Source organism: Gallus gallus, chromosome 4, assembly GCF_016699485.2.
Source record: "Gallus gallus isolate bGalGal1 chromosome 4, bGalGal1.mat.broiler.GRCg7b, whole genome shotgun sequence".
Taxonomy (NCBI): domain Eukaryota; kingdom Metazoa; phylum Chordata; class Aves; order Galliformes; family Phasianidae; genus Gallus; species Gallus gallus.
Genome location: NC_052535.1, coordinates 65,344,523 through 65,368,342, shown reverse-complemented (window position 1 = coordinate 65,368,342; position 23,820 = coordinate 65,344,523). Strand labels below are relative to the sequence as shown.

Sequence of the window (23,820 nt, the reverse complement as noted above, 5' to 3'; positions counted from 1 at the left end):
TTGTGAAAAAAGAAGGGGTTTGCAGAATGTGAAGCAAAGAGAAAGGCACAAAGAAACAACCATGAACTGGAGTAAAGCAGCACCCAGCCTTTGCAATCCAACTTTCATGGGTGAAGCTCCAGGAGGCACAGAGGTACAAGGAAGCTGACAGGGAGCCAAGGAACAGTTTAGGAGGAGGTGGATGAAAAAAAAGGAGCCAAGGGAGGACTGGATCCACGTGAGTGATGGAGAGGATGAGGAAAGAACTGGGGCAGAAGATGGGGAAAGCAGTAGGAGTAGTAACAGATGGGTAGGGAGGAATATGAGAAGGGTGTAGGGGAAAAAAAAGAGGCATAAGCATGAAAGAACAAAGAAGCCAAAGGAAGACAGGCAGAAAATCTCGATTGTTCATAAACCTCAGTACTCTCTTGCTGTCAAATACCTACAAAGCCACCTGGAATGTTTACTGGCTGCAGAGGCAGGACCATGTAGTCACTGCTGCAAGCAGCAGACAGCTCTGGTGTGCAGCCACATTATTTGAACTTGCCAGTAAAAGAAGCATCGTTCTCTACAGTGAAAATGTTGTTTCAGCTTTTAAGTGTTTTGTTTACTTTGAACACTACAGTGAAGTCATCAAAGAAACAACAGCGAGTATGTGAAGCCAGGCACTCGAAAGTGAATGCCTGCCAGAATTCTGGTTCCCCAGCATGGATAACATCAAGATATGGATGCAGTTGATTAGTCTGTGAGATGTCTTCAGCCGAAGGATTCCTGCTTCACTTAGCACACAAGATTTGCAAGAATATGAGAGAATATATAGAGAACATGTCAGAAAGGGGCAAAAGATAAAATGATGAAGAACTGGACTCTCTCTGACTTCTTATTCTTATTTATTAGGCATGGATACTGGTAGCAAGGCTCTTTCCAAAATTTTATTTGATTACATTTACTCATTCGGAGCGTCTCTTCTAATAAACCTCCTTCAAGTTAACACAAGAGTACCTGTGCCATGTCTATATGTTCTCTAATTGCTCAACATTTTAAGAGAACATAAGGAAGAAAGGCAGAAATCCCAGCAGGATCATGGCATATCTCTGGGGAACTTCTTGGGCACAGACACGCTAATATTCATTAACCTGGGTTGCTCTGTCTGGTGCAGCAGCAGCAGAACTTACCCGTGGCTAAAGTATTTCCCAAAGATGGCTTTGTTATTCTAAATCCATCTTTCTCTCCCTCTGCTTTACTTGAAAGTCATGGGGCTGCATCAGTACAAATGGCGTACACATATCTTTATAATAGATATGCACACACAGCACCAAAAAGCAAAGCCAGAAGCATTTGAATAAACCAGAAAGTCCAGGACCTATATCCACATATTCCTCATGCTAACACAAATCCATGGAAGCCACTTACGTATTTGTATTGCTTTGGAGTAAACAAATGTGTCTAATTGGCTATGACTGGCTGTTACCACCTCTCATCAGGCATGTATTTCTACAATAATGTTTATTTTAATGAATAAAGAGGGAAATCAAAAGAGAATTAGACATCTGGTTGTGAACTATCCTAAGTGATACATACTGCTTTCTAAAATTATGTAGAACACAAACATTCCTCTGTTATTCACACAACACTCTTAGCTAATAGAAATCATTCAATCCAGTTTTACAAACATTACTTTCCTTGCCTGACTAAGGGATATCCAGGAAAGAACGGAAAAAAAAAAATCCTTAGGCTCTGATCTGTAAACTTTCCTGTCTCACCAGACCACAGTCCCAGTGTCTGCAAAACAGAGCAGGAGGGTCCCAGCAAAATGTAACTTGACCTAAACTTTAATCACCAGAGGTGGCTTTTATTCAACTATAAAATTTATAGCTAAACAAGAACAAATAGGGAGAGAGGGAATACGAGAGCGCATTCCACGTGTTGATTTAAAATACAAGACCACAACAGATCTGTCTGTAAGGCTTATAGCAAGGGCTGACTACCTAAGAAGAAATTTGTGAGAAAGCTTACATTTAAATAAGATCACACTTTTAAACTTCTGCAGCATATGGCAATATTTAGATGCTATTGAAACCAAAACAGCAGAGCACTAATAGCTCCTCTAAGGATGGTTTTAAATGGCAGCTCTATTAGTAAGGTTGACAGGTCAATGAAAGTGTTTAATCCTGTCTATCCTCTTAGCTCTGCCTTGATCTATAGATCACAATAGCTTGATCTGTTCCTTAAGCTTCACCTCAGCACTGCTCTAAGCAGGAGGAGCACTGCATGCTTTCACACTGATTTATGTAGATGAAGAGCCTGACCTTTAATTACAGTACATGTGAAAGCAAATTATCTTGATTTTACTGAGAAAATGAACATACAACCTCCAGAGCCAAAAGCTCAAGATGAAGAAGGAAAAAAAAGAGCGTGCAAAGTAGTGAGGTGTGTGGGCAAGTGATGCATATTTAAGCCATATATTGTTGAGTATTTATTAAATTCTATAACTTCTTTTAAATGTGGTTTTTATTTGCCTTATTTGATTCTGCTGTTGAAACGCTAAGAAAACCAACACAGCAAAGGTTTTGCAAAAAAACAAACTTATGCCAATTATTCAAGAGCTTTCTTTGGGTTCCCACTGTAATAATATACGGCTTCATGATTCCATCTTATATGTGTGCTTAACTTCTTCTTGAAATACTATACTTCAGCATATTGAATCATCATTAAAACACACATAGATTGCAACCCTGAAGGTCGATTACTCAAAATTCAAAGGACAGAATTCAACCCAATAGAACATCATGGAAAACATGAGAGAATAACAGCCACCAGTGAGCTGGCAAAAACAACTACAAATATCTGAAGCTGAAAGTTACTCCTCCTTGTCCCAGCAGAGGCAACGCTGCCTGTCTTTGTGTGCTGCCAAAGGGGCAGCTTCAAGGAATCACCAACCAATGAATCGCTCAGAACGGGTGTGTCAGATTGAGCACATAACCTGGTGGTTAAAATAAATGCCAAATTGACAAAAACTGCAACAGGATACTTGGAAAGCACCAGAAGAAAGCACCAAGAGGTAACCAAGTAAAATTTTACAATCTACGGTATGCACTTCAACATCTGCGTCTCCCAGCAAAACATTTGAGTCTGTGCACTTTGTGTCATATGGGTGGTGACCACAAACAAGCCTTTTCTTTCTTTCTTCCTTTCAAAAATGTAATCTGATGGTTATTTAGTGCTATACCATTTCTAGTTTGCCAGGCTGGGTGTACTCTGCAAAACAGCAGGAATTTACTCATAATTTTACAATATGCCAAAACTTGAATGTTTTGCAAGGAAGTGACTTGCATGGAAAGATGAAATGAAGAATTTCACTTTGCCACATACAAAGAAGAGCACCTTTTTAAAAGTTCCCTAATTCTAAAGCAGTTTCTGTTTTCATTTTATGCTTAAAGCAAAGAGACATTTAATGTTAGGAGCATCCTCCAAATACTATTGGATTTGCATGCTGAAAAATACCACAAATCATTAATGAAAATTGCACCATATCAGTTTCCTGTTTCAGTTGGCTGTCTTGCTAAGTTGGCAAGAAGTCAGAGGCCTGCAGAGCTGCAGGCATATGTCTCATGTTAAAACAGAAAAAAAAGACTTTTTGTTATAAACACTTCAATGAAAATTACTATCCAGTTTGGAGCCAACTGAGCCAGGTGCTGAAGACAAAATAAACAGGCAACATATGAAAGCTTAAAAAGAAAAAAAGAAAAGAAACAAAGAAAAAAAAGAAAGAAAACAAGGAAGAAGAAGGAGGAAAAGAAGAAAAGAGAAGAAAAAAGTAAAAGAAGAAAATGAAAAAAAGAGAAAAAATGGGAGAAAGGAAAAAAAGGAAAAGGGAAAAAAGAAAACAAAGGGAAAAAAAAGGAAAAAAGCTCAGCCATTGAGCTTCCATTGGGATGGTCTTCTACCATGCATTTTAATGTACACTATGAAATGCAACCAAAATATCCCTTCATTTGTACAAAGCGGCCTGATATGTTAACAACTACGTAGTATGGATTTGTAACGCTGATTTCTAAGGTATGCCTGATTTTTTTAAGACATGCAAAATACCTTTGGTTTTGTGCAGAAATGGAAAAAAAAAGCCTTTAAAAAGGTTACAGCAAAAAGTTACAGAGGTCTTACAGAGTTCAAGGGTCTTCAGCAGAAAATGATTTTGATGTTCATGTAAATGAGGTATCACGTCACATATATAAGATATCATTTTTTTCCCCTTTGCTCTGTTATCACGAAGCAAAGAACCAAGATGCCCAAGCAGTGGAAACATCTCCAGGTTAGACTGCACGAGTTCTCATGCAGCTCTGATCACGCAGGCAGGCAGCAGTGCTCCTCATGTTTTTCTGGTGCTCCTGGCAGGACAAATGTTAGTCGTCCTCCAGGGCTTGTGCTTCGCAAATACTTTCCACTGGAGCGTGGCCAAAAAGCACCAAGAAAATAACACAGATACTGGGAGGCTGTGTTCATGCTTAGTGTTACACAGAGCCCCTTCCAGCCAGAGGGAGGGCTGTTTGTGCTGTCTAAAGAATCAGCTGGGGCAACAGGAAAAAAACATCCTGAGCAACAAACTCTCATTTTCAAACTGGGAAACAAATGGTTTGGGATTCATTTGGCTGTAGTTATAATCTCAGCACTGCGGCAGGATAAAACTGTATAGCTACAGTAGCAGAGCATACATGAGATCATACAGTAATGCCAGAAAGAAACGCTCCTCCAGGAGTGCCTTGTCTGGGACATGGCCATCCTTCCCTGGAGGGACAGAGGCAAACCCTGAAGAATACAGCTTGTTCTCCGTACAGCAGCAGCCTAACCTGCGGGAAGGGTTCTTTGCCATTTAAGTGGAGTGCAAAGCTGTCCTGCTAATATTATGCAAGAAAATGGCCCCTTAGTGTCAGGGATGAGAAGCAGCTAATAAGTATTTCAAAGAGTAGCTTGTCTATCCATTCAAAATGTCAGCAATTCAATGTCGTCGAGGTATCCACCCCATCCTCTGTAACCCCCTCTATGAACTTCTAATATAAACAGTTTAGTTTATAGCCCCTAGCTGTGGTGGGGAGCTGATCCCTATCTGCTGACCCTGCTGCAGGCAGCCTCCCCCATGCAGGGAAGAAGGAGCCATCCTGGCACCAGCCCTGTGCCCAGCATAGGCTGCAGGGCCGCCCTGCAGGACTCAGCACCAGCACCCTACTCCTATCTTCTGCACGGTCGGTACAAATACAGAGATCCTGAAGTATGAACAGGCAAAACGAGAGCTCAAGAAGGCCTGGAAGACAGCACAGCTTAAGACTCCCATAAATCTTCAACGTAAAGAGCTGAATAACTTGAATAACTGAATAAGAATGTGAAAAAAAAAAGGCTCTCAGTAAGATGGGTTAAATTCTCAATTAAGGGCAAAATGAAAAAAAAAGACTGATTTTTTTTTTTTTATTTCATAATCACTACCTCTTTTACTACCTTTTTTACCCTTGTGAAACCCATGGATTATTCAGAAATAAGCTGTAATACAAGGCTGCCATAGGACTAGCCTTTCACTGAACCAGTTAGTGGACACTTTATCTGTGTCACAGAAACGCTCCTGATAAAAGCCATTATTTTGAAATCAAGTAGATATTCAAATCATACAGATGCTGCTCTTGGATCTGAATGTAGTGGTAGTTTCAGAATATCTTCCTGAACTGCAAGAGATCACTAGCAGTAATCAAGCTGCATCTCTGATGTGAAGAAGAGAAAGGCTTGTTGTGTCCCTCGAGATGGGATTCAGTCACAACTGGAAAGGCTACATTATGAGTTCAACAAAGGAAATGCTTTTGTAGCTACCTGCCTATCACAGAACCAGGTTTGGGAAGCTGTTGTTTCAAAACAGCAGCGAAGCCAAGGATGTGGCTGAACAAAAGCAAGCATTTCTGTTTTCTCCTTATCTAGTAGTGACCATGCTTGCTGCAAAATCGGTATCGATTATAGGATTTGCTCAGAGTATGAGGCAACGGTGCCTTCAGGTAGCCCACATACAGAAGCAGAATACTCCAGATGGACTGGACCAGCTGAAAAAATACATTTTTGATTGTGTCATGGCTCTGTTAGCGTGACTTCTGTATGTGTTTCTAGGGTACGAAGCTCTACATGGATATTTACATGACCACATGAATGGATTAGATGATAAAATAAATAGGATATTTTACAACTCACTCCTTTTTTTTTCCTCCTTTTTTTTTAATGACTGCCAACAAAACCCCCCAAAAACACCCCTAAAACCAACATTCTGTTGAAAAGCATCATTATCCATTATGTTTTGGTCTATTCTGTTTCCCCTCCAATTTGTAACATTCTGCTGGAAACACTGATGAAGAACATATGTCTGCGGTAAATTGCACCCATGAGAAATCTTGGAACTGTTACATTCAGTGTTATTACCCAAGGCAGTAAGATAGTCTGCCACAAGATGTATTATTTAACAGTTCTGTCAAACACAACAACACCAACATATTTTTATGTTATTACGCATGCAAAAATTATTGTCTTCTTAAGTCTCGTTGGGTCACTAATGTGTTGCATTCTGATTTTAATTAACAGTTAGAAGATACTCTTAGTGCTTCAGAGAAGTAAGGTGTTACATAAATGCAAACCGCTGTTGCAGTGCATATATTTTAGAAAACATATGTTCAGGCAAGGGTAAGGCTGAAAAGCCTAACACTCAAAAGCCAGGAAATGGCAAGTGCTTATGCATCTTTCACAATATAAGCTTACACAAGCGCAGCATCTTTGCATGTTCTCAGGAGTGCTGCAATAAGCTGGGCTCCCTTAGGGAAATCTGGTGCATCCAGCCATTCGTACAGACAGACATCTCTGAGAATCCCTTTCTTTCCCACTGCTGCGGATATTAACCCAGTTACATTAACACAGACACAGTACAAACAGTCCTGTGAGCACTGCTGAGCCACATCTTTTGGGGCAGTGGCACCAGCTCTGCAAGGCAGTCGCATCACTGAACATTTCCTAAGGGCATAAGCTCAGGCAAGCTGAGCAAGTTTATACTTAGCAAGTATAACAGAAATAGAAGATACCTCAAGTACACCCAACTACTATTTTGACTGATGGCTTGACCTCAATAAAGCAAAATCAGTGTTTGACCTTAATAAAGCTAATAAAGCTAATAATAATAATAATAAAAGCATTGCATTTTATTATTTTTCTAGTGAATCAGAGGGAGTAACAAAAGAAAATACAAATGTGTCTATGTCAAGATTGCAAGCTTTCCATGCTTTGCAGAGAGAAGGAAAGCAAAAGGCTAAGGCAGCAGTGCAGAGCCATTACTGAGATGTGGTTTTTAATTTCAGCTTAAACTGGCTGGGTATCAAAAAGCAGTTTTAGTACAGCATTAGGTCCAAAACAGAGCTGAGAGATCAGGCAAAAGGTATACAGGGAAGTGAAGGACAAAGTCCTCTCTGTTCAAGGAAATTGTAAACACTAGTATCTGAAAACATATATAACATTTTTGTTCTTTATGTTCCAAAATGAGCCACAAAAAGCTGAGGATGCCAACTTCATGGCCTGCAGACTGAGACTCAGTGAAAGACGCTTGCTGAATATCTCATGGAGAGCGTCACTTACTCGTTAATACTTACACTGCATGTGGAAGAATAACTGAAGCTGTATCTTTCTGGTTCTCCATGGTATTCAGTCCATACAATAGAGGCAGCAATGGCTCACAGAAAATGCACTATGCAATCATGAGACTGAGAACAACACACAGGAGTCAAATTATGGTTGCATGGGAAATGGAGTTACTGGCATTTCTCAACTCTGAAGTGCTTGGCTTTGCAGCCTAAATAGTATTACTTTTGTATGCCTTTCTAAAGGCAAAAATGATTTTTGCTATCTGTCGCTACAACAAAAACTGTCCAATCATACATCATTAGTGGTGCTTGAAACTTAAACCTGCAGCTCTGCTTTCCTTTGAGCTACTCAGTGAGAGCAGCTGTGGTGCAGAGAGCAGAGCCAATGTTGAGGAACTGCAGGCTCACTTGGGAACCTGAAGCTGACAAGCAATCCAACTGCACACATCTTGTATCTACCCAGTGCCCTGGCTTCATTTTCTGGCCTGACAAGTCCAATTTAACATTATTCCCTGATTTATCTTGATGGAACTCTCAAAATAAAAGACTGTAAACATTCTACTGCGTTCTACTCACGAATGAGAGATTGCAAGAAATGCTAAAATTGATTTTGGTCCAATTCACCCATTCACTTTAGTGACCATTTTAAGAGCAACAAAGGTTTACTATTGTTTCTGACTTTAAGTAAAAGGCTGGGAGAACACTGTATGTCCACAACATGAACGATCCAGATCTACAACTGCTGCTGACTTGCAGAGCTGGACTGAATTTATGAACATGGCCCAGCTTGTGGCTGCTATCAGGAACATTCGGGTGTGTAGTTCATAGCACGTCTAAGACTGCTCGTGTTTCCTCAGTCAGTCTTCTCAATTACTCTGTTCAGCAAATATAGCAATTTACAAATTCAGCAAATTCCACCACTACTGAGAAAATAAGCAATTGGATGGAAAAAGGCTTGAAAACTACTGAAGGCATATTCCTGGAAATTCCATTTCCTAGCTCCCTATCAGGACAACCCTTATTTTTGGTCATAACAACAAGTTTTAATTATTTTTTTTCTTCTTTTATGCATAAGTCAAAAGAACTGTCACTCTAAATCAGATGTAAAAACAAAGAATGCTGATAAACCAAGGAAGCGTGCAAGCAAGGAGTATTACCATCACCCACTTGTACAAAAAGCATAGACATGGTTTTCCTAAACATAGAAATAGACGTGGAAGACTGCAGGGACCTGGCTCTGTGTTATAAAGTTAACTGTGTAACATACCAATGACATGCTTGGTCTAAAACCATCCCCAAATTAAGATTCCATACTGAGCCTGGCTGAAATGGAGTTAAATTTCTTCTCAGCAGCCCCTCTGGTGCCATGTTTTGGATTTGTGGCTGAAACAGTATGGATAACACATGAATGTTTTGGCTGTTGCTGAACAGTGTTTGCATAGTGTCAAGGCTTTCCCTTTTTTTCCCCACTCTTCCCCCCTAGCAAGTAGGCTGGAGCGGGCAAAAGGCTGAGAAGGAATGCAGCTGTCTCAGGTGGCCTGAGATGGCCAAAGGGATACTTCATACCACATAGTATCACGTTAAGCAATAAAAATCAGGGAAAGAAGATGATGACAGGGTTTTGGCCACAGTTTGGAAACTGAGTGGGCATCAGTTTGCCTGTGGGAAGTGGTGAGTGATTGCCTTTACTTCACTTGTTGCTTTTCCTTTCTTTCCTTCACCTACTGAACTATCTTTACCTTGACCTACAAGTCTTCTTGGCTTTGTTCCTCCTGTTTTCTCATGTCATATAGCATAAGGGGAAGAGGAGAAAGAGTGAGAGGTTGGGTGGGTGCATGATTGCTGGCTGGGGTCAGATCACCACGAATACTTAACATAAATAAATAAATAAATAAATAAACATATACATACACATACACACATACATATATAAAATCTATTTTCCAATGTTTAAACTTTCCAAAGCAGACCACACAAATCATAGGTGGGATAACTCAGAGGTTGATAGTCAGATGCCCCAAACAACAAAACAAATACTTAAGCATAAGGAGATCACTGCTTTGCCTCACACAATGCGTTTCTAACAGTTAGACAGTTATGTAAAACCAGATGATTAACTTTATTCCATAAAACAAAGAGTTTTTGCACTGAAACATTCATTCACATGTTTCTTTTCTTGGAAGCTGAGCAAGAGCACCTAGATATTCAAATTTTTACTCAGGAAATAATCACACTGGAAATAAAGCACAAAAGTGTATTCATAAAATAATCAAATTATTAATAGATTATGCAACATAACGCAAGCACAGCATGTATTTTTATCCCCATCTGTGCTTGCAACTACATAAATTGAGACCACCAGGGAAAGCAACAGGAGAAGCCTCTATATAGACAGAGATGTGACTTCACTTTGGTACTTGACAGAACTTTTTGAATTTCAAATCTTCTCCCACTTTTGTTAGGCAAAACAAACAGAAACTGACAAATGGTGATGAAAAACAGAGGGTTACAGGGAAATGGGTAAAATATGAAGAGAAACTTTTCAGAGTGAGGGGCTGGACCTCACCTATAGAAAACACCATTGACGCTGCAAATGAAACACCATGTAGTGGATAAGGTGAGCAGTCCATATTGAAAACCAGGAGAATGAAAGTCAACAAAAAACATGAAATACTGTCAGGCACATACAGCTACAAACTGCAGGCATTGTGGCAAGGAGTATTAAAACATTAGAACAATGCTAATATGGCTGAAATGCCCATTCTACAGTAAGAATCTTCTAATAACTACAGTATTTTACATAGAAAGCAACAGCAGACCAGTCAGAACACATCTGCACTCTGAAGCAGAAGTATCCACTGGGAATATCAACAGAATAACCAACAGCAAAATAATCCCAACACCCTTGAGATTCCTCACTTGAACAAATTCTTGGCAAAGGCTTTCAATTATAAGCTCCTTAAAACAATTTGATTTACATTTGCGTGCTCCGTATCTCAAAGGTGACCTGGTCAATGACCAGCTCACCATTAGTAAACACTGAGGAAAGTGACAGCAGGAAATAGAGATCTCTTTCGCTTCTCAGATATGCCACACTCAAACCATAGGTCATTCATTTAAATGATTTTTTTTAACTTATTTTTTATTTTTATTTTTCTACATGTGACATTGGCAACAGGAGGTCAGGGCTTTTCTATCCTATGAGCACTCACCTAAAAAAAGGCTTAGTGTGCTATTTTTAAAGGCTAATGTTCATGTTGTTTCAGCAAAAAGCTTAATGTTGGTTTTAGACACATTTCTTCTTTTATGCCAGACAGACCAGCTTCTAGCATTCACAAAACAACTGTGGTTCACTGAATATGTTTCCAGAACTAATTTTGACTTCCCAGGGTCAACTTTACACTGATCAATGAAAGAAACTGTGGAAAAGATTACCTTAGATAAACATACAAACTTAGCTAGTCTCTAACAAAAAGAATAACTTGTAGAGCTTTCATCGGACTCAGCACTATTCAGGCACCGCCTGTCAGTATTTGGCATATATGAACATCAGAGATGGAAAAAATCTACAGGAAATCTTCATGCTGACTCACATACTCTGCACCACAGGCAAGTCAAGCTGCTTTTACACACTCCTCCTAGTTCCCACGTTCAACACAATCCGAATCCTCACCACACAAGCAGAATCTTACCTGTTATTTTCTGCAACAAAGGAGACAGCTCTGGTTCATCACAAATTGCCTTGACTAGAGCCTTCTTCACTTCTTCCTCAGCTTTGTTCAGCTCTTCTCCATTTCTGATTTCTCCAACCACAGAATACATGTACACTAACAAGATAAAGAAGTCCTCACAGGTATAATCATCTTGCATCCTCTCACTGTAAGACTTGATCATTGGCAGTAACTGGTTCAACACGCTGGGCATTTCTGACTCTCCAATAGTCTGCAAAACAGAAGGAAGACTATGTCAAATTGACCTTATAGGGCTTACCAGTTAGCATTAGACATATAAGAGCCTGCATTTGCAAGAGTTATTATTTCTGCAGTGATTTGGGGTGGAAGGGGAGTCTAAAAACATTAGGACTCCTCAGTCTGGCAAGGAGAAGAGCGAACGGGGGATACAACTGAAGCTCACAAAATGACAGAGGTGGTGAATAAGCTCACTGTAGGACCACTGCTCAACATGTACTGCACTACAGAACCAAGAGAGGATGCTGAGGAGACCAAGTGAACAGGTTCACAAAGGGACTGGACAAATTCTCAAATGATAGGCCTAAAGATGTACAGTGAAAGGACTGGTGAGGGCTGCATCCTCCAACATCTCTAGTATAAGAGATGTGGATTCTGGGAAAGTACAAGAAGAATGGGCTCTTTCTGTTGACTAGATTTCTATGCATTCCCTAAATTGCATTGGCTATTGTTGCCATTAGACTGTTTGCCTAAAAGGACCACTATAATTCAAAGGAAGAGACACAGAAGTACCCTGTATGAGGGATCCAGCTCACTCGTGGTACTGCTGCTATTCCTGTGGTGCCTTGCAGGCAGAGGATGGCAGAACTAGGCTTCAGTGTTTGGTCTGCAACATGGACTCAAACAATCTGCTGTTTCAAGGAGGATTGCTTTAGCAGATGATTTTTACTGTCTACACAACAATAATGTCATTTAAATGACAAGAGGGAATGCCTCTTAGACATAGAGCGAATATCAACAGCTCTCCAGGATTAGGCCCACCTGTGCAGCAGTAATCTGTGCCCTTAATATATTTTCAGGAAATCCCTAGGCATATTCCACAGCTTTTTTCCCCCGGTGGACTCCTGTCTCATGCAGTACGCAGAGTAGGCAGTGTTTATTTAATGAAACACTGTTCAATATTTGCACTCTCCCTTGTCACCATACAGCCCCCTGACTTATCGCTGCTCAGGCAGAAAATTGATTAGTTTCCTACAAGTTTCTTCCTCGTCACTCACAATCGCAGCATCTTAGCACTTTAAAAGCCTTTAAAGATTAGATCTCCTCCGTGTACCGGTAAGATGTGAGAAGTGGAACACCAGTCTTTTCAGAATGGATTAAATTGGCAAAAGCCCAAGGTTGAACACTTCTTCCAAATCCTGGGCCTCCTCTTTGGCCCTGACTTTGTACTGGAACAGGGAGTTCAAAGCCCAGCTCCCATTGACTTCAATGGCTAGCGGGAACTCTCAGCACATCTGCAAACCTGACCCTGTGCTTTCAGGTCAGAAACCCAGAAAATTAGAAACAGAGGAAACCACCTGTGAAGAGTGTGGTTTGAGTGACCAGTGTGGCTTTTTATGACAGGAGTGAGAACAGGGTGTCTTTCCCCAGGGCAGTGATCACCTGCCTTGTGTGTGCTTGTTCCCCCTTCACAGCACCCTTGACAGTTTCTGCTGCTGTTGCAGGGGTCCTTTCGGTCCTTTCCACTGAAAAAAACACTCTTTGCAATGTAGGTCAGATTAATTCCCACAGCACTTCCATGCTGTGAGGTCAAAAAGGTAAAGCTCACGTGGAAAGGGAGAGCAGGAGGCTAAGAGATCATCATAAAGTGATTGTGAGGAGAGGCTGGCAGAGAAAAGGATGAGAAATTTGAGTATGTTGGCATTTCCTCAGGAATTGAAATTTTCTCTTCCCTCATCTCAGCTCTGTGGGAGGAGGAAGAAGTGTTTGTAGAGCTTTTCCGTGGCTGTAAAATGGAGGCTTTGGATACGAATCCCACGAAGTACAACACTGACACCCACAATACATAAGACAGGGCTGGGGTTTACACACACCGTGCAGGTCTCTGCCATTCACAGCCATGCAGTGCATACTACCAGCGACCTGCCATCCTCGCTGCACATGCACAACCACACATAAAACGTCCACACACTCACTTCCTGCTGTGAGCTGGCTTGAAGCTTGTCAGTGGGATCAGATAAGAGGTGGGGTCAGTACACGGTGAGCAGGAGGAGCACACTGCTGTTGCTTGGGAAGGGAGATGTGGGAGGAGAGCAGCATGGTCCCCACACGGCAGCAGTGAGCAGTCAGACCCATCCCAGAGATCTGCACCACCACCCTCCACACACTGCCCTTTACCCTGCAGTCAGCAAACGGCTCCATAGAAAATATGTGGGTCAATTCAAGCTTAAAGGGAAATGCTGAATATCCCATAGCCCACAGAATCTAGTCTGCAAACATTTAGTTTTGGTTGTTACTGCAGTAACTTCAGACAGTTATATAATAACAGCCAATAATGTTTAAATAAATTCACAAAAAGCAAAACCAAAAAATAAACAAACAAAAAACAACAGAAAGAGGTACAGGTTTATACAATAACAAAGTTGTGCAATCACATTTACCAGCATTATTTTAGTTCTGAGCTGGTCAGGGATTTCAGACCTGGCTTCAAGCACACAAACAGGAAGCTTTGTCCCCAGTGTGTTCTATGACATTCTTCAGGGGTTCCTGGTTTTGGTTGTATTTTGTTTTAGAACAAAGAATCTTTGAATCTCAGAAGACCAACAGGCATCACATAAGCTAATGGTTGGACTGGATGATCCTGTGGGTCTTTTCCAACCTTAGCGATTCTCTGATTTTTGTATGCTGATCCATTACACATTCAATCACAAGAAAGCAGAGATTAGGTTCTCAAAACCTCTTTTTGCAGCTGGTATTAAAGGAAGCACCACTTTTGAGGGGCTTTGAGCCCCACCCAGTTCCGAACACAGATTCAAGTTTTGGCATAGACCCACCTTTCAAGGGACTTCAGTGTCCCTTGTTACTCTTGTATTTAAATAAACACCTTAAATAAAACATTTCTAACAACCCATGTGCTAAACTGAACAAGGAAGTGCAACTTTGGACTTGAAGCACGTTGCAAAGCCCCTGTTGTCATAAGCATTTGGGAATGAAAATGGGGAACATTTAAGAAATCTAGGAGGGTTTGGTCCCATGCCTGTGTCTGGGCAGTTATATCACACACACAGCAAATGCTTGCTGTGCTCTGCCTCAATGGCCATGTTATAGCTCTGCTCTGCTTGGATGACCATTCTGTGGTTGCTGGTGTTGGGCTGTCACATGCTGGCTTGGGGCCACCCAAAAGTCAAGGCACGAAGCATCCCAACGTTTCAGCTGAGTCATGTTTCAATTCAGTATTACCTGCACTCTTCTTGAAAAGTGATATGTTCGGATACATGAATTCTCAGCTGAACGCTCACATGATGAATTTCAGATCATATGGATGTTAAAATGGGAGAAGATGAAACTTCAAGGCATTCAGAGTTACGCAACTACTGGGAGGAAGCCACAAAAAACAAGCCCAACCACTCCTAAAAATTCAAGAACTGAAGATTGACCTACATCTGGAGTTACTCTGGAATAGATGGCAACCTTCACTCTATAATAATGTACATTCACCTTTAAGTAGCAGCGAGCCCTGTGACACATAGCACTGAACACCATCAGTTGGCACATCATCTGCTCCCTTTCTCCCTCTTCAATACACAAACCCTCCACTTTACCCCATCTCTAAATATATCGTAGCAGACCACAATACCAAAGGTGAGTTCTTGTGAAGGATATGCTGTCTTCAGTGCACAAATTATCCAAATGCTTGGAGCACTGAGAAGGTACACGGCCACACAAGACAGACACCAACAGCTCCTGCTTCAGGACCTGGTAGCTCCTGCAAGTGCACGTGTTTAGCATCTCAGGGAAACTTTCAAACATACATGATAAAAAAAGATTTCTGTCCAAACTTTCAGGATGATTTACTGAAGTAAAGGCTAAAACTCAACAACTTAAAGCAACAATTGCCACCTTTTATCTTCAAAGTAAAAATGAAAGAAAAAGAAATTAAAAAGCTATAAGCAGCCGTTAACTTTAGAATGTACATAGGGTCTTTCTGGGGTATGAACTTCTCTGGAATGTTTTTCCCTTATCTCTTGGGAAATGGTGCTGCAGAGAACTTCAAATACAACTGCCAAGTTTAGAGGCTGTTTTGTATGAACGGGCCAGTTGGATTGGAGCACATATGAAAAAAGGGAGGTACAACTTTGCCACAGCACAGCTCCACAGGGAGCTGAGAAATGTGCCTCAAACAAAACCCACTAGCAGACTGTCATTATCTGGCCACCTCTGATGATTTAGGAGTTCCCTGCACCGTGGAACCATCAATCAATTACCCTGATTGAACAACCCTAAAACACAACTTTTAAAAATGTAACTACCCATGACCCAAATTTCCTGCTGGTTATGTTGGCCTCAGGTTAGCCCCATTTGTCTATCATCAAGGGAGCCAATAAAAATAATAAAAACAGGTCAATTCTAAGCTTTCTAAGGGCTGTATAAAAACATTAACGCTGCTTAATTCAGAGCCAGCTAAGGCCCAAGCTCTAATGCTTTCAGCTCAGTTGCATTGTTTGGACATTTTAATGCTATAATCGTACACTCTTCAAAATCCAGGGAGAGTCTGTGATAGATTTCTGTTGTTTTCCATGTCTCTCCTCCACCCTTCTTACTTATTTATTTTTTAACTTAAGCCGTGTAATAATTTACTATCCCTAAGGGTAAATGAACTGACGTCAATCTGCTGAGTTTTGCAAAAGGCTTGAGTTTTGGCAGACAGGAGAACAGTGAAGTAAAAAAATCTTTTTTCTTTTGTTTTAAATAGTGAACATGATATTGTGCTTCAAAATTGACATTTAAAATGTGATTTAAAGGATCAAGAGGAATTAGGAGAAAGTGTAATAAACTCACTTTTGCATTTCTATGAAAGGTATTAAGTAAATCCTAAGTATCTAAACCAGTACATATCGTTAGACATCTTTTACACAATAGAAAACAGAGGAGGAAGAGAAGAATAGGGTCAGAGTTTATATGAATTAACACGTGTCCCTGACAAAATTGAGAAGACAACCAAGGAACCCTAATCCCCTCCCATCCAGCCCACTGTCCCCAGCACATCATTAACAATATTAAAGCAAAAATCAACTTCAAGCAGGCAAGTGGAATTTATTTTCTTTTAAAATCCAAGAGGAAGGAGGAAATAAATCTTCAGAGACTACTTCATTATGTAAATATTCTAGTGGCTATCAGTTTAGGAAGCAAAACATTTTTAATTCCTTTAGAGGTCGCATGAGTTAACAGAATTTTTTGGAATGTGAACCACAGGGCTTCACAACAGCAAGGGATTTATTGGAGGAAAAAAAAAAAAAAACAAAGCCCAACTGTAGTTAAGACCTGAACAAGAATCAGTGGAAACTCTTCAGCCCTTGGCTCACTGGCTGCCCCGCGCTCCTGAATGTCAGCCCTCAGGCACCATATTCCAGCTCTGCCACATGTACGACTGACACTCACTAACAGCTTTTTGAGGGAAGGCTTAGATCATTCAACCTCACATCCCTGCAAGTCTACTCAGATCTCATGCAGATGTCTGACTGATTCAGTAAAAGCTGCTTGTACTGTTAACTTGGAAAAGAGGGCTCATCATTTGTGGGGCAAGCAACTTTCTAATCTTGCTGTACCTGACTCATAATGTTTAATCTGGGTTTGACTTCCCGTATTTCAGGATTTTGGCATGCAGCCCGTGCCACCCTACTATCCAGATGAAGGCAAACTGGAGTGTATATTCTGGCTGCAGAAAGTGCCAACACTACCGAGGGACAACGTGGATGTGCAAAAACAGCTCAGATCCGTCCATGGAAAGAGCTCTCTGGAGCAGTGATCAGCAAAAAGCAGAGAGGCTGCCAAGCTAAGGAAGAGTCATTGCCTTCAGTGCTCTGCTGCCCTTAAGTCAGAAGCTGATGTTCTGCTGCTCGCCACTGTGTGCTGTTTGGGCACATCATGTTCAGGTTTGATTGCACACAATTTCTTATATTGATGAGAAGATGTCCGTATTCTCTAATCCTATATAAACAATCATTTCATTTTTTTCTCTTTCATAAAATGGGTGACTGGTGATTTGACACTACAAATCAGTAAATTTGATCTTAGCATGCAAATATTGTTTTCACTTAAATAGGTTTTCATAAAAATGTGTCTTTCCTTTGTCTTCTCTTTAAATATTCCTACAGTATGACCAAAGAATAGCCAACCCACAGTGCAACACAAAAAAATTAAGGTCTCTGAAGTACAGTAGAAAAGCATCAAGATCTTGTCTCCTCTGTCACTTCTCTTAGAGACTTCTCTGTTAATGAAATGTTTCTACAGAGCCAATTCCATTTCCTGTCCCTTCTCCTGCCCTTACCAACCACCCTATGGATTGCTTCAGGACCCACGTTCTCAAAAATGCAGAGACAACATCCGGGCAGTCCTTGTAGACAGAGTCTTAAACTGTAACGTAAGCAAATAAAAAGCAAATGAAATAATACCAGTAAGCTTTTGAAAATCTATTTTTAACCTGGCACATGCTGCCAAATACACCGATTCAGATTCATCCAATTTGCATGCTCTCCCAATTCTCTTTCATTCTTATCTTCTGCCCACAGCATTCTGTTCCATTGCTGTCAGCTGAAGTGTTTCTGTGACTGTGTTAAAAAAGATTTGGTTTATTGTTTGGCCACGGAAACAGCTATACCAGCTACGAAACCTAAGGACTGGATTGCTTCCTCATGCAACAGTGCTGGCTCAAAGCCTTCATGAACTAGTTTCAGTCTGCCAAGAGATATAAGAGAAAATTATAAAAATAATCACCTGCTCTTTGGATGACTTCTTCAATACACTGCCATATTGCCATATTGCCAGACTCTTACTTGGCATTTATCAGTTACTACTATAGATATCAACAGTTCTTGGCCAATTTATACCTGTTGAGTATCTATCTACAATGGAAGTATTTACTACAAAACAGTGATGAGTCAAAGACAACAAAAAAATAACTTACAACATAAAGCTTTTAGAAAGCACTACGTTTACAAGGTCTTCTGGTCAGAGATTTTTTTAACACGTGTCCTGGATAATTACAAAAGCACACCACTGATACTTAACAGCTAATACGTGATAACACCACAAAGATTTAGAAGAAGCTGTTCAAGTCTTATGATTTCAAAAACAAAACAGAATGAAAAAAAGGCTTTGGACAATTCTTTCAGGTGACAACTCCATAGCTCATGATCACGACCTAAGCAATTGGATTCTGCCTATAACCAAAGAAGTGCAATGCACTATTTTTCTTTAACCTAATTTTATTAGGGCCTAGAATGAAATTGTATTTTGAGCACCATCACTTCCTCTTATCATTTTTCCACCTTCCTCTTGTCTTTACCGAGTATCACAGCTGTTTGATAAAAATTTCCCATTTTCAACAATCTTACATCATCAATCATTTTTGTTTCTTGTATTACAACAGGCAGATTCAGTTGCTGATTTTCTCAGTCAGAATTGCTGGACATACGTATACATTTTAAGAAAAATCAAATGCCACCACAAAAGCTTCAAGTAAACGTGCTGATATCTAATCTTCCACAGTAGAGAAATCACCTCATCCCAGGGAGTTATGCTGTCTGGAGATGTTTCACTACATCATAAAGTCCAGTCTTCCTGCCTCTCTTTGGAAACCATTAGTCTACAGCTGTGCTAAGATATTTTAATGGGTTCATGGGGGCTCAGCAGCAACAGGACGCTGAAAAAAAATGATATTTAATAAGTCTGGATTTTATTAGACAAAGCTCTGCAAGTATAAGGACAATTTTACTCAAATCACTGCATGTCTGACATAAGAGACTCATCAAAAATTTAAAATGGAAAGCTTCCAACCTACTCAGTCAAAAGCTTTTAGCCATGATGGCTTCTACAGACAGGCTCAGTATAAACACAGAATCATGAATCAGCACAGTGAAAACTGTGTCAGAAGAATGAAAAAGCAGTATATGCCCACTCAAGACAAAATATGCATCAGAAAAAGATTTTGGTGTTACGCATGTCAGGTGCCTGTGTGTATTTTAGATGGTGCCTGATGCTGAGAAAAGGACATGAGGATAACATAACGTTCTAGGAGGTTAAAGCTCACATCACCTTGGAGGAGAACAATGAGAAAACATTCAGTCAGTACAAAACAAAGGATAAGAGTATACAAGGCCTGAAAACAAATAATTGGGGAATAAATCAAGCAATATAGTGCAACCAAATTGGTTGTTCAGCAATGCAGAACATATCTGCAAAAGAAGAGGCTTTATTCCTGGAAAATGGTTATTGAAAAGGATTTGAGGGATACTTTGGACAAAGAAAAGAACATGAACCCCCAACTCAGATCACCACTTCGAACTCTTCAGTTTAGGGGAAAAAAAGAAAAAAAAGTGATCCAGCAGATCTGAAAAATCATGAGTGGACTTGAGAAGGCAGGTAGGGACTGACCGCTCACTGTCCCAGCAGAGGAACTATGGGTCAATAAACAAAGCTGGTAAGAGCCAGTCCAATAATAATAATAATAATAATAAAATTAAATCAAGATAGTTCTTCATGCAATGTGCTGAAATACAGATCTCCCTGCCAAAGGTTATTGTGTCGCTAAACTCTTATGCTGGTTCAGATGGAATATGGGAAAACTCGTAGAGGGAAAAAAAAAAATGCACCTCTGTCAAATATTAGTAAATACACAGAAACACACATCTGTTCCAAACTCAAAATGGTTGAGCCTTGGAGAGTATCATATAACCCTGCTCTCTTTTCTCTACGTTATGTAGGAAGTATGATTAGAAAAAGCTAAGTAGCTCAGCTACATCTACAATTCAGAATTGACATCTGAGCATAAAGCCATAGCAAAAGGACGAATAAAACCATGTATTGCCATGGGAAGCACAAAAAAAGTAAGGGAGCACATTTATTTCAGTATGTAGCACTGTTGGGAGTGATTTTGATATGTTATGCCCGGTTCCAGTGTACACATTTCTAAGAAGCTGTGGAAAACTAGAGATAATCCTGAGGAGAGTTACAGAACAACTTGAGGAGTTGTTTCTCCAGAGGGAGAGAGCTGGCTTATCAAAAGGAGAAATAATGCTTTTCAGTTTGTGCATGATTCTTCAGACAAGAACATTTTGGAGCACGAGGGAGCTCTTTAGTCAAGAAAAGCACAACAGAAACAACAGAAATTGAAACTATGATTTTTCAATTCTTAAATTTGTGGAGATCCTCTAATGGCATGCATATTTCAGAAAGACTTTGGCGGGTCAAATAACAGAAGACAAGAAGAAAGCACAAACTCCATGGTCTCACACAATTTGCATCTGGTGAATAAACCATAAACTCCTTGGCACAGTGCTTAATAGCAGTGAAAAGAATTGTTGGCTGTGAGAGAAAAATCAGTTTGAAATAGCAGAAAGGATCAGGTAATACATACTAAAATACTGGACATGCTGTGAAGGCTGTCAAAGCAGTACATTATAAAAGGAGACCGCTTGACAGTCAAAATAACCCCATCTTATGCCACATCCTTGCCTTTTGAGGCACTTCTTCTCTCTCAGCTCTTTGTTCTTTATATCATCTTTCACTCCTACTCGGTCTAACTCCAGACATTCCAGGAACTCCTCAGGGAAGCCTCAGACTTCTGGTGATGGCCTGTCTGTGGTGGGCACTGGTAGCAGAAGGGAGAAAATGAGACTGCCTGGGACGAAGATAATATGGGAGAACAAATGTATACCAAATGGATGAAAAAGGATTTTGGAGTCCACATTACTGTTTAGGTTCATTTGAAGGAGACCTGTTTTCAGATTACCATTGGCTTTTTTTTGTTTGTTTGTGAGCACATTAACTCATCATCCACCTTTTTTTTTTCCCCCCTGTACAAATTCAGCCAACTTCCTTCCCTAAATGTTTGATATTAACAGACAAGAAGGACATCTATCATATATTGCTACAAGCATCAGTGCCTAGTCAATTAGTGCCAAAGCATCATATTAATCACAATTCCATCTACATTAAAATCAAACATATACTTGAAGGCTTTTAGATTAGAGATTATACTATTACATGAACTATGTTAAATAAAGGTACTATTTTGGCCAAAATATGCACCATTTCACAGTATCTCCGGAATGCAACTTTTTGTTGTCAGTTTCCAGAGAAATGGATGTAGATCTCAGCAAAATAGCATTCTTCCTCTCCATCCCTTTTATTTTATCCATTTTCTTAATAAACACGCCAAGAAACGTAGTGAAAATCTATCACCAAAATAAACATACCGGCCAGAAACTGCTGGAATTCACCAAAATTCCAAAATGTTAGGAACTGAAACTTGTCAAGAGTCAAGAACTTTGACGGTGACATAAAACATTAACTTGCATTAGATGATCATACGAGTTCATAAGCTGAATTGCATGCTATTGCATTTTACAGATAGGAATTTAAGCATCGGCTAAATTCACAATTTTGTATCGTCTTTACAATATTTTACACCTCGGTATGCAGATAGACTAAGAATACGTGGCATAAACCACAAAGCAAAATACATAAACATGGAAGATTTTGCAAGAGACAACTCCAGTGCTCTGCCCACACACCCCATTCAGTGCACAGGAAGGAGACAGAACAGCAACATGCAGATACAAAGGCAGATTATCAGTCCACTGCAGAGCACTGAGGCTGTTAATCAGTACAGTAAATGTTATCACAATAGAGCATTGACATTTCTAGCCCTTGTGCAAGGCCTGCCATGCTTTAAACAGAACTCGGGCTTTCACAGTGATTAAAGGCAGATGTCACATGCATGACTAGGTTTGTAACTTCTGTGTCCCCCAATCCATTTTTGTGTGTGGAAGGAATCTTTCACTGACAGGACATCTTCACTGGGGGATGCTCATTATGGTATGGTTTGTACGAGGAAGAATATTTTCTTTCCCTTTTTCAGATTGGGAAAAATGAAACAAGCTTAGAGTACACAGCTCTCTTTTCATCCTACGAAATGTACCAAGTGAAAGCCCTAATTCTGTCCAGTTTTCCACTACTATTAATAAGCAGTCGAGTTATCATCATTTGGAGGGCAGTGGATGGCAGAAACAACAGTGACACATCGGAGTAAGGGCGTATGTTTTTTCCCTTATACACGTGCAAGAACAGCAGCCATAAAAACTACTGATATGTCAAATATGAAGCATCAAGAGAAATACAGGCATAGATAAAACGGCTAACAGTTCTATCTTTCCAAGCAAAGTTTAACTGAACTACACACAAGCTGTACTGTCAGCTCCTTAACCAAGCAGGAATCCTCAAGGCTGATATTCACATTGATCGCACGCCTGCAGTTAGGCATGCCTGTGCATGGGTATATGACCTTCTTAGCATGCCAGCTATTAGAAAGCATGCCCAGCATTTGCTGTTCAGCCAGGATGCTCCATCCACGTGGCCCACATGCTCTCTCCCTAGCTCATTGCTCTGTGAGAAGGCATAGCTCCCCACTGCCAGCTACAAGAGCTGCCTGAGCAGTGTTCTGGTGGCAGGGCTGGCTCCTGCCACAACTCCTCCCAGTCCATCCCTCCAGCACCAGCTGTGAGCAGAAAAGTGAACCCCACTCTGTCCTCTGTGGGACCTCCCTCCCCCTCAGCTGAGCGCCTGAGTCAGTGCAACTCCCTCCTGATAGCACATTTGTGCAAAGGGAGCTGACTGGAGCGCAAGACATCTGGTCCCAATATTCAAAAACACTTAAATCATGCATGTCATTCCAAACATTTAAGGACTTCAGAAGTTTTCAGTTGCTTTTGTATGTATTTTCTAGTTGTTTCATGCAGGAATTATTTCTTAAGTTTCACTCAGGAGATCCAGGGAAACGCACATTCCATGTCATCCCAACAAGGAAGAAAACAGCCATAAGGATAAAGTCTGCATGTGTCCTAAACTATTGTTATATTAACTATTTTTTTTTTAATTATTTCAGATGAATATCAGGATCTGCTGATTGGAAACACAACTCAAATTTCAGTAAGTGGTATGCATGTGCAATGTTAAAAACCAAAACATCTTCAGGAGAGCAACGCTCACCTATATGTACAACTGCTAGCCTCTTGCTTTTTCTCCACCTACGACCAGCAGCGGCTGCTTCCTCAAACCTCAGGTGCTTGGATGGGCTGGGGACAAGCAATAACATTCAGTGCATTAAATGATTCCCATGAATACTGTGAGTTACTGTACACCATTGAGCCCGAATATCTACAGCACTCAGGGTGCTTTTCAACAACCAACACAGGTAGATCTATCTACGTCACTATCTCTGTTGC

General features: G+C 40.4%; 1 protein-coding gene across 2 annotated transcripts in view; it reads right to left on the bottom strand.

Moving 5' to 3' along the window:
* Nucleotides 1-23,820, bottom strand: part of SCFD2 (sec1 family domain containing 2) — a 181,404-nt gene that overhangs the window by 92,802 nt on the left and 64,782 nt on the right. For both annotated transcript variants that reach the window (XM_001233405.7, XM_015285524.4), the window contains exon 5: nucleotides 11,321-11,570. In XM_001233405.7, the coding sequence (XP_001233406.4) occupies nucleotides 11,321-11,570 (250 nt within the window). The remainder of the gene's footprint in view (nucleotides 1-11,320; nucleotides 11,571-23,820) is intronic.